This window comes from Camelina sativa, chromosome 15 (genome assembly GCF_030686135.1).
Source record: "Camelina sativa cultivar CO46 ecotype springtype chromosome 15, ASM3068613v1".
In the NCBI taxonomy this organism is placed as follows: domain Eukaryota; kingdom Viridiplantae; phylum Streptophyta; class Magnoliopsida; order Brassicales; family Brassicaceae; genus Camelina; species Camelina sativa.
The window spans coordinates 13,727,206-13,738,464 of record NC_141894.1 but is presented as its reverse complement, the minus strand read 5'-3'; the positions used below and the strand labels follow the sequence as shown (position 1 = coordinate 13,738,464).

The 11,259-nt window shown below is 37.7% G+C and overlaps 3 protein-coding genes across 4 annotated transcripts; all 3 read right to left on the bottom strand.

The window, feature by feature from the left end:
* Positions 1–920: 920 nt before the first annotated feature.
* Positions 921–4,016, bottom strand: LOC147926602 (uncharacterized). Its single transcript, XM_087486725.1, has one exon. The coding sequence runs from the start codon at positions 3,671–3,673 to the stop codon at positions 1,730–1,732; it is 1,944 nt and encodes a 647-aa protein (XP_087342851.1). The 5' UTR covers positions 3,674–4,016; the 3' UTR covers positions 921–1,729.
* Positions 4,017–5,910: 1,894 nt separating this feature from the next.
* Positions 5,911–8,813, bottom strand: LOC147926601 (uncharacterized). The gene is made up of 4 exons (XM_087487114.1): positions 8,788–8,813; positions 8,505–8,545; positions 8,117–8,178; positions 5,911–6,545 (listed from the first exon to the last, which is right to left on the bottom strand). The coding sequence occupies exons 1-4, from the start codon at positions 8,811–8,813 to the stop codon at positions 6,015–6,017; spliced, it is 660 nt and encodes a 219-aa protein (XP_087343240.1). The 3' UTR covers positions 5,911–6,014.
* On the bottom strand, positions 8,700–10,908 carry LOC104746787 (DNA repair protein XRCC4). 2 transcript variants are annotated; one of them, XR_015581297.1, is made up of 6 exons: positions 10,702–10,884; positions 10,474–10,616; positions 10,210–10,338; positions 9,956–10,078; positions 9,525–9,800; positions 8,700–8,856 (listed from the first exon to the last, which is right to left on the bottom strand). XR_015581297.1 is itself a non-coding variant. In XM_087486679.1 (5 exons), the coding sequence occupies exons 1-5, from the start codon at positions 10,841–10,843 to the stop codon at positions 9,588–9,590; spliced, it is 750 nt and encodes a 249-aa protein (XP_087342805.1). In that variant the 5' UTR covers positions 10,844–10,908; the 3' UTR covers positions 9,438–9,587. The 2 variants fall into 2 exon arrangements, 1 of the variants encoding a protein (XP_087342805.1); XM_087486679.1 differs by lacking the exon at positions 8,700–8,856 and having other exon boundaries at positions 9,438–9,800; positions 10,702–10,908.
* Positions 10,909–11,259: the final 351 nt, after the last annotated feature.

The window sequence follows — 11,259 nt, the reverse complement described above, 5'->3', positions numbered from 1 at the left end:
AACACCTTATTGTTTTTCTTTGTCTATAATCTATAAACTCAAAATTAGGTTTTGTTGGTGTTCTGTTTCGAGATCAATTTAACACGTACTACAACAGCATTTGCAGAAAAGTAACTAAGAAAGTTTGATAGGTCCATTCATCTATATGTGTATTGATGCTATAAGCAAATAAGAAAGTTTCATGAATTACAAAAAAACCTAAATCAATCCTTACGTATTTGTTTGTGTCTCCTTCTGTCTTCTGCTGAAATTGTCTTTTCGTTTGTACGTTTCTATAGCTGTCCACAAAAGTAATCTATTCATCATTTTCCAGTGGAAGACTTGCCAAGTCAAGCTCCTTAAGGAGGATGTCCTTATATAAAGAGAAGTGCATAAGCAAGACATGTGTATCACATACAAGTTTAACAAACAAATCGTCTTTTCCAAAAAATATGATCATGAGTCGAAGCCAATCTTATTGTTTTGATGGTATTATTTCTATCTATTTCTTCTTTTTCCTTCTTCCCTTACCAAACACACTTGCTTCTCACACACAGTCCTTGTGCCTCCGCGACCAAAGAGATGCTCTTTTTGAGCTACAGAAAGAGTTCCATGTACCAACAACTTCATGGAACAAGAGCGTTGACTGCTATTCTTGGGATGGTGTCACGTGTGATGCTATGTTGGGAGAGGTGATATCAATTTGTACTCTCCCGAAATGGCTGCGTATTCTCAATTCGTACTCCGTCAAGTGTTTGTTATTTTTAGTTTTCTATTTTATGGTTTTTAATCAAAAGTTGTTGGTGTTAGAAGTTGTAAAAGCATTAGTATGATAGATTTACGATATCGCTAACTCCAATTGGACAACTAACCGATTACAAACTAACTGATAAGAACAGAGACTAGCACATCACTAGCTCACCTCTCCAGACACAAGCACATCGCTTGACAACATTCACAATATTCAATATTCAACATAATGAAGAAGAAGAGCTTCACAGCTCATTTAGAGCATTCCCATCCCACATACTGTGGGGATGGGTATCAGAAAATAATAATTATAAAAAATAAAAATAAGGAGAGAGAAGATTAAATCTTCATATCAAATGTCTCTGCAGAGACACTCAAGAGATGGGGATGAGAAAAAAACGTCCAGCTGTCTTCTTTTTACTGGTCATAGACAATAAATTTAATTAAATAATAAAATAATATATATATATTAGAAAAAAAAACTTTGAGACACTCCAAACTAAGATGACCAATGGATTTGCTCTTAAGCTGATCCCGTAACGGCCAAGCCTCCTCCACAATCAGAGTCTATCCTCTCTTCTGGTCCACGTCATCATGTTCTTTACTTACTTCCTTCTCACGTGGCACAGTCCTTCTCCTACTCAAGATATTAGTTTTCTTCTTCTTTATGTAATACGATGATGAATCGTATCAATACTTCCCCCTTTGAAAACAAGCTTGTCCTCAAGCTTCTTGTTTATACTTGAACATCCAAGTTTTAGGAACCCTTCTCTGTTTTTGTATCATATAATCTGCACCCAACTCCCTCTCTTGTAAAGAGACTTGTAACGAATTGTACCATTTGTAACCTGAATCATGCTCCAGCTCCCTAATTGTCGGTTGAGATAGCAGATTCCCTGTCAACATGTTATTAGTTTGCCAAACTGTTTGCCAGACAACAGCTTCTCTCTCAGAAAAAAGAATGACACCCATGATTCGCAGCAATCACAAAGCATGTTTCCTATAGCAACACCCACAAACTCAGAGGTTCCTTGTTTTTCCAACGGTGCCACAAGGAAAAATAATTTGTGTTACACAAATGTAATGAGTAAAAGTCATGTGATTGGAGAAACCTCAACGTCCCATTCCCCAAACATGTGTCAGTCTCCTCATTACTTCCCTCGTTGAGAACAAGCTTGTCCTCAAGCTTGGATACATGTATCCACAACAACATGTTTTCTTTGTGACTTCTGCAAATTGGAGAAACTGCAGGCTGTGTGTTATGAAACTGAAACTCTATTGCAACCTCCTTTTGCTTAATTCCCCACAAAACAAGAGCTCTATTACTGCTGCTGATAGCTTTGAATTTAAACCACCAATTCTTGCACAAATTTCTCCTCCACAATTCCGAAACCCAACTACAGTTGTTCATCAAGTTTAACATCACAGCACCACACTCAAACTGATGTATTCTTCTTAACTCTGTGGCTTCAAAACAACATTTGAAATCTCTTGATGCGAATGTATCCTTGTACTTGAATTTCCAGGTTTTAACAAACTTATGTTTCCTGTAACTGTGCAAGACCATGATAATGACTTCACTTGATTTCTCAGCAATATAAATTGTATCATCATCCAACGCTCTAGGTCCAAACTGATTGTTATGTTGTTGTAGTCCCTCTGACTCATGGGAGGATGCAAATTTCCAAGAGTTTGAACTCTTTTCCATCAGCCTCACAAGCAGAGATCCGATATTGCTCAACACATATGCAACCTGCAACCAAGTCACAAACTTCTTCTCCAAAGTATAACCCAAAAAATTATGTAATTGGGACATGGTACTGATAAGTGCAATGTTGACACCTTGTCCTTGCTGCAGCTCTATCTCAGCAAGACTAACTTGTAGTCTAGGTTGAACATCACTATCTCGGTAACTTTTCTTTGATTCCGTGATAGAAAAGAACATGGACTTCATATCACCCTGTAGCACTAGAGTAATCTGTAGCTCACCATGTAGAAGTGGTTTCATGCCACCTGGATCATGCATCATCCTCATTTTATGCAGTACCCTTGACATGTGAGCATTATGTTTCAGTCTCAGGCGCTGAAGTGTTCCCTTCTTCTTCACCAATCCAACGCCAACACTAGAACAATGATATCGAGACTTGATAGTACTTGATTCAATGACTTGAAGCAGAGCCATTTGTGACATGTTTCTTGGCACAGTCATGTTTTTGAACTTAAATTTCCATGACTTCGGTGACAAACTCAGTTTCTTCTTTCGCTGAAGTCTATGGCTTCTAAGGAACAATCCATCAAACACCTTGTGTGCATAGTTTCTGTTCTTGACACTTCCAAAAACAGATTGTGGATGTTCCTGATTTCCCCACACAATTTCACATGGCCATGCCTCAAAAACATTCAACGGTTCACTGCACAAACTAAGGCTAGGTTCCAAGTTAGAAACAGAGACCTGAATATCTTCAATATCAGGTGAGACATGATCAGATTCCTTCTCTGAACTTGAGTGAATCTCCACAATCGATGAATCGGTGACAATAGATTCACCTCCACCCAACGATTTTGTCGCCAGAATTGCCTCTGATGAAGAACAAATCTTAACTGGACAGGTTGATTCCACTTCTGATTCACAATTTGAAATCAAATCAGTTGCCGAAGGCACCTGTGAAGAACAACTCTTCACTGGATCAAATTGTGCCAACAACCTCTGCTTAAAGACACTCCAATCCATCATTTTCTCTTTACTCATCTCTCGCATAAACCATGTCAATGCAACTCCGCCTAAAAACAAGAAGACTAGATCAAGTTTCGCATCATCTGAGAAACAGCCACGATTGAAAAGCCTCTCCACTTTTGGAATCCACAGCGACGGATCTGTTCCGGTGAACATAGGCGTATCCATACAACCATCATCGTCATATATCACAGGTTCCATCGTCTTCATCGTCGCGTTGAAGCTCCGATCACAGTTTCACCGCACCAATGATAGATTTACGATATTGCTAACTCCAATTGGACAACTAACCGATTACAAACTAACTGATAAGAACAGAGAGAGACTAGCACATCACTAGCTCAGCTTCCAACACACCATAAGAGAGAGACTAGCACATCACTAGCTCACCTCTCCAGACACAAGCACATCGCTTGATAACATTCACAATATTCAATATTCAGCATAATGAAGAAGAAGAGCTTCACAGCTCTTTTAAGCTGATCCCGTAATGGCCAAGCCTCCTCCACAATCAGAGTCTATCCTCTCTTCTGGTCCACGTCATCATGTTCTTTACTTAGACTATCCTCATTGGTTTAGTTTCTTAGTTGTTTTTTAAGACATTTTTAATAATAAAAAAAATAGAAAAAACTTTAGTAAAAGTTAAGGAAAATTTTGTTGATTATTGGTAGAACCAAATTTAAGGGTCTCTTAGTAATAAATATAGTAAAATAATAATTAATATCTTAAAATATTTGAAATTATTTTATATATCATAGAAATATATTTTATTAATAAAAACATAAAATAACATACAACATTTAAAATTAAAACACAAAACATTAAAAAACAAAAACATAAAACACACCATGAAATAAAACATAGAAACATATTTAATTAAAACATGAAACATATTTAATATCCAAATTTAGTCCATAAATGTTCAACTAAATCAAGTTTCAATTGGTCATGCACTTCTCTATCACGGATTATTATTTGACCATTCAGCACGTTGCTAATATTTGAATTCATATTGATAGAATATGAAAGATCCACACCCTCTGCTTGTGGGAAATCAGAAACGTCAGCTTGACTGTATCCATCTCGTTCATTTTCGACAATCATATTGTGGAGTATGATACACGCCCTCATAATCAATCCCACTTGGTCTTTATCCCATAAAAGACATGGATTTTTAATGACCGCGAATCTAGCTTGTAGGACACCGAACGCACGCTCAACATCTTTTCGATAGCTTTCTTGGCGGTCAGCAAATAAAGATGCTTTTGGAGTCTGTGGTAGTGGTATGGATTGAATAAACGTTGGCCATTTCGGATAAATACCGTCTGTCAGATAGTAAGTCAAATTGTACTCTCTGCCGTTAACGTAGTAGGTAACTTGTGGAGCTTTACCATAAAGTATATCATCAAAGACGGGAGATCGATCAAGAACATTAATATCGTTAAAAGTACCTGGAGACCTAAAAAACGCGTGCCATATCCAGAGATCATATGATGCGACCGCCTCTAAAACAATTGTTGGTTTGCCGGATCCTCGTGTATACATGCCTTTCCAAGCTTTTGGGCAATTCTTCCAAACCCAATGCATACAGTCGATGCTTCCAACCATCCCGGGAAATCCACGTTCTTCTGCAAAATATAGTAATCTCTGAAGATCATCTGGTGTGGGTCTTCTTAGATATTCATCGCCAAAGAAATTGACAACTCCACTGACAAAATGTTGCAAACATTTTCGAGCAGTTGTTTCACCAAGTCGGACATATTCGTCCACCATATCACACCCGCCACCATATGCTAGTAGCCTAATTGCTGCAGTACATTTTTGGATCGGAGAAAGACCAAGCCTTCCTGTGGCATCTCTTCTTTGTCGGAAATAAGGATCTTCTGCAGTAAGACGGTCGACAATACGCAAGAATAATGGCTTGTTCATTCTAAAACGTCGTCGGAATACATGGGGAGGATATGTCGGAGATTCACTGAAATAATCATTCCACAAACGGTTGTGGCCTTCTTCCCGGTTTCTTTCAATGAATTCTCGTTTCTTTTTCTTTTTCACAAAATGTTGTCCATGAATATCATGGTTATCAAAAAAATTTGCAAAATAAGACTCAAAAAGTGGATCATCATCCTTTGCAAAATTAAAATGTGAATGAGAAGAAGAACCCATTGAATAAAAAAATTAAATTACTTTAGAAGAGTAGAAGAGATGTGAATGAGTAGAAGAGATGTGAATGATATGAATGAGTAGAAGTTTTGTGTATATATAGAACTAAATTGTGTAGCTTGTGATTCTCTTCTCACAATTCCTGTGAGACTTGGTTGTAGGTTTATATGTTGTATTTTTGTGTTTGTTTTTTTTGTTCTCATATATCTTGTGATCCTTGTTGTATTCTTGTGTAGGAAAAAAACAAGTACATGTGATCCTTCACATGGGAACAGCTGACCGAGTATCAAACAAACTTAAACAACACCATACACATGGGAAAAACAAGTACACGAAACCAGTACGAGTGAAACTTAAACAACACCATACATAATCAAATTAAACTGTCCTACTTAAACATAATCAGACATAACACAGCAATCAAACATAATAAGACACCGAGAACCAATTCCAAACTGAATATGTACACTCTCTTCTTCGTATTCAACTCAGCAACCAGCTTCTCTAGCTTGTTGATCTTCTCATCAGTTTCAACCTTCAAGTGTTTGATCTCGCTCAGCTCAATTTTATATTGAGTAAGAGTATCTATCTTTGATGCAACCTTCCCATAGTTTGTTTCAATTGCTCTCATCTCCTCCATCACCGCAACATCCCACCACTTCCATATATGACACTCGCCATCGTCTCTGTTCCCACAAGAGAAGAACTTTCTTCCTGGATCATTCCTCGAGTAACATGTGTCAATGATAGGTTCAGCACCACAATAACACTTCTTGGGGAATCCCAACTCAGGTTCACTGTCTGCATAGTTGTAAGCACTTGACTCGGATGGCTGGCTAGATTCTTCGTCAACCAGATAGCCATTACAGTCAGATGACGACGGCTGGCTATAGCTATATCGCCCAATGTGTTCCTTGTTCTGTAAACAAAAGCAAATTATAATTAAGAAATTAGACATTCATTTGAAACTAATAGACAGATAAGAAGTACACAGAAAACATCAACTTATAATTATAATTAGACATCCGTTACACAACAACTTATAATTAGACAAGACTCAACAAGACACAACAAGACTCAACAAGACACAACAACTTATAATTAGACAAGACTCAACAAGACACAACAAGACTCAACAAGACACAACAACTTATAATTAGACAAGACTCAACTCGACCAGATTTGTTCTAATACTAAGCATCCACTAAGTCAAGCAGCTTCTCTTTCATAGCTTCTTCTTTCGGAGTAAGCGGTCCAGTTTTGGCCAGCAAACTGTCAAGAATTTGCATTTTTGACAATCTCTCTTTCAGCAGCAATTCTTCCCTCTTGATTTCCCACATGCCTTGGTACTCCTTCAAAGCCTTCTCTTCCTTCGCTTTTGTATGAGTCTTCCTCTGTTTCGCCTTACTTGCGTCTCTACCAGTAGGCCTTGTGTTTGTTGGCTCATCTATATTACCGCCGGTCTGAGAAGCTAAAGATTGTGCAGGATCATCAAAGAGTCTTTTCTTGTTGGTTACTTTAGGTGCTTTACCATTAACACTCTCACACCATTTTTGGTCGTAGCGTAACTCTAACCAACAATGCTCAAGAACGAATTTTTTCTGATAAATGTTGAAGTACATATCATACGCTGTCTTCATTATATCATCTTCATTCTGACCACTAGTTTTAGCCCTCACCGCAGCAGCATACGTTCCACAAAACTTCCCCACCGTATCTTGGATCTTAGCCCATCTCTGTTTACACTGAACTGGCCCTATCTTCTCATTGCCATCAGAAAGAGGACTATCTGAAAAATACATAGCAACCCTATTCCATAAGGTCTTGCCCTTCTGATCATTGCCTTTCACAGCATCCTTGCTGGTGTTTAACCACCCGCTAATGAGAATCCGGTCATCAGAAGGTGTCCATTTCCTTCTCTCCCTACGGAACTGACTTGGGGAAGGTGTTGTGTCTTCACTTGGGGAAGCTGCGGAACTGACTTGGGAACTAAAGAGAGGAACTGGAGACGAAAGAGTAGGTATATTTGGGTAGAGGGAATCAAAAGAAATGGTTTGAGGATAGCCACCCCCCTGCTGACTATTCATAAGTCCCACAAAATTTGTGGACTGGTTTAGCTCATGCTCTGACTCCATAGTAGCAAAGAAGAAAAGAAGAGTGGTTTATGCTTGAGAGGTGTAGAAAAGAAGAATGGTTTATGGTTTATGGTTCGGGTTTGTGGTTTAAGATCAAGAAAAGCTTAGTTTTTAAAGTGAAGCATATTGGAGTTACAATTAATTCTCGACACCAAACACACAATGAATACACAACCTAGTCACTTCCATTAATGAAAGAACAACCACCAATTAAGAATAATGACAACCTAGTCACAAAGAAGTACACATAGGAGCACAAATAAACAGTCATGCTATAACTCACTACCCCAAAATAGATACTACCAAACAAACAAAGCAATCAATTTGTAGCTAAACCAGTTAGGTGTATATTTACCTCTTTCGGTTGGTTGAAATGTTGTTTCCTTGTCGCCTTAAGTGTGACTTGTTTGAGCTCAACTAAAAGAAACTCACAAAACAAGAAACAAGAAATGGTTTTAGTAACTATGTAAAGACATGACATCCATTAAAGCATAACTACAAGTACATGAGTCTTAATTAATACCAACTGTGTAAAGACATCCATTAAAGACACAACAACCAACAACCAACTCAATCCGACTATGAAACAACAATTTTTGATTGATTATGAACAACAACACTCAAAAAACAAACTCGGACTACTAGTGTTTCTGGTTTCTGATTACACAATTGATTGTAATAAACTCGGACTACTAGTGTTTCAAATAAACAATACGCAATTACTAGACATGCAGAACAATTACCTGAACAAATCGAACTGCTTGAATCTTCCCCAAACGAAAGACTTAATTAAATCGAACTGCTTGAATCTTCCCCAAATCGAACTGCTCGAACAGTTAAAAATACGCAAGGCATACAAACGAAAGACTTAATTAAATTAAGATTGAGACATTTTTCAAATAAACAATCAACAATTACTAGACATGCAGAACAATTACCTGAACAAATTGAACTGCTTGAATCTTCCCCAAATATTAGGGTTTCGACGGATCGATCACCACCGGAATCACATGTCTCCTGCTTCACCGGAACCAAATCGCCGCCGAATCCATGGACAATCAGCCGTGGGAATCAATTGGAAGAGAAGCAATCAAGCTGAAATCGAAGAGAGAAGAGATTCAAGCTGAAATCGCGAAAAGTCTCGAGAGAGAGAGAGAGAGAGATAAAAGAGAGAAAAGGAAAGTGAAAGAGAGATGAAAAAAAAAAAAAAAAACCCCTTCCTCTCAATTAAGACTCGACCCACTAATTTTGTGACACCTGTCCAGCAAGAGACGTTTCTTGCAATCCTAAAATTAGAAACGAATCTTGCATTTCTTAACTTTGCTTTGAATAATTAATACTATCTACCCCTAAGAAATGAACTAAGAAACAACATAAATCCACCGATGAGGATAGTCTTACTTCCTTCTCACGTGGCACAGTCCTTCTCCTACTCAAGATATTAGTTTTCTTCTTCTTTATGTAATACGATGATGAGGATAGTCTTACTTCCTTCTCACGTGGCACAGTCCTTCTCCTACTCAAGATATTAGTTTTCTTCTTCTTTATGTAATACGATGATGAATCGTATCATAGTATGGAACTATGGACTGGTAACTCCTTTTTTAACTCCAAAATAGCATCTCTTTGGCCACGGCGGCACAAGAAAATGAGGCTTGAAGCTTTTATAGTAATCATTTCATCTCCAAGCCAATTGCATTTACTTTCATAAGCAATACAGATTCTAGCAAATTTTTAACGAAAAGATGTTTATCTTTTCCTACCTATGAGCTCGACAAAACTTGGAATGGAAACTCTGAACTAAAATCTCAAGGCAGGGGAATCTCTTAGCTCCGTGCAGCTCTCTTTTGGCCACGAGCTTTGCTGCTTGTTGCCTTCTTTGAGGCTACTTCCTCGCCCTGCTCATTGTCACTTCGTCCACTGTCGTCAAAGCTTTCAGTTCTGTCTGTCGACTCTTCCTCCTCAACTGCCTTCCCTGAATCTTCTTTGTCCCTTAGCGCTCTCAGTTTTGCCTTCTTTGCATTCAACACAGAAAGGAACTGCATAGACAAGGTATAATATCAAATACTAAACATGAAAATATCCTTTCACAAAGACTACTCATCACTAAAAATAAAGCAATTAAGAGATTACAAAAGCCAACGATTCGAATCTAAACAAGAAGAAGGTGATAGATATTAGATAATGTACATGCCTTTGCATAAGTTGCATCCTCAAACTCTGTTTTTTCTTTGCAGAGCTTTTCACCTTGCGTGATACATCTCTCAGCTTCACTTTTCATCTTCCCAAAAGATCTCGTCTTGTTCACAACTTCTTCCTATAAAGTATATTCATAAGAACTAAGATCACCATCACATTCATTGGCAAAAACAGAATACGAAAAAATCCTTAGCTATTTCATTCTCAAACATAACAAGAAATCCTCAAAAGTGTTAAGAAGAGTCATACACTTAGCCTTATATTAGCCTCCATAAGAAAATCCAAGACCCCAACAGTGATCTTCTTGTTATCATGTGATGGTTTACACTTCCACCTCCACTCAAGTTTAGTCCCTTCTTTCTCAAACGTCCAAGAGAGCTGTAACCAAAACACAACATCACAAAATCCTCAGACTTACTCAAACATTTAACAAACCATTTCTTCACCAAACCAAAAAGATCCAATGCTAACTTGATTCTAATCAAAAGAAAGTAACATTTTTCATGAACTGACCCGTTTAGATCCCTCAAGAGCATCAGAGAAACCATAGACAGAATCAGGCTGTTGAAACCCTAAGTACTGCTCGGCGAGCTCCAAATACTCCGATACAGGTTGGTCCCATTGCACCGCTCGCTCCGCAACCTCCTCCTCCGTTGCTTCAATTCCGATTAAAACCCGGAAAAAAAACATCAAATCCAAGAAAAGTTTAGTGACAGTATGAATTTAGGGGTTTTATATTACCATTGCAAATCCAGGAAGAGGAGCCATCGGTGACGGAGATATCAAAACGAGAATGATACCAAGTGCCTTTGATGAAAATTGGATCGGCGCCGGAGATTTCAAGGCGGAGACATGTGTGTTTCGTTCTCTCCGATTCAACCATTGCTTCAAAGTTCAAAGTCGCCGACGACGATTTCGGGAGTCAACTCTGATGGTAATGTCAAATTTGTTTTGTTTCGCTTACGTGGATGCTGAGTCAGCTTCTGTATTAAATTTTTTACATTTTAGTGATTTTACTACCATTCAGTTTTCAATTTATTTTCGTTTACTTTGAAGCTTGGCAAAACTATCATAAAAATTCCTAACAAAAAGAAAACAAAACTCATCATAAAATTGAAGAATATCTAATTTCAGTTTTGCAAATTTTTGTGTTTGATATTTGTTCTTTCCTATCATCCTCACTTATAAAGTTAGAATATACCCTTTTTAAAGTGTAATGTTTTACTTTTGTATTTAATAACCTTGTTTGTTATTTAACTAGCTAAAGCAAATTTTATTTATCTATTGATAAAATTGTTT

Bases quoted from the DNA above. Each gene is read 5' to 3' on its own strand.
- LOC147926602 (XM_087486725.1), bottom strand. From the start codon at position 3,673: ATGAAGACGATGGAACCTGTGATATATGACGATGATGGTTGTATGGAT.
- LOC147926601 (XM_087487114.1), bottom strand. From the start codon at position 8,813: ATGGATTCGGCGGCGATTTGGTTCCG. The intron at 8,546-8,787 runs GTGAAGCAGGAG...GATTTAATTAAG, and splicing joins TCGGCGGCGATTTGGTTCCG to TCTTTCGTTTGGGGAAGATT. The intron at 8,179-8,504 runs GTAATTGTTCTG...AGTTTCTTTTAG, and splicing joins AAGCAGTTCGATTTGTTCAG to TTGAGCTCAAACAAGTCACA.
- LOC104746787 (XM_087486679.1), bottom strand. From the start codon at position 10,843: ATGGTTGAATCGGAGAGAACGAAACACACATGTCTCCGCCTTGAAATC. The intron at 10,339-10,473 runs GTCAGTTCATGA...TTTTGGTTACAG, and splicing joins CTCTTGAGGGATCTAAACGG to CTCTCTTGGACGTTTGAGAA. The intron at 9,801-9,955 runs GCATGTACATTA...TTGTCTATGCAG, and splicing joins AGGATGCAACTTATGCAAAG to TTCCTTTCTGTGTTGAATGC.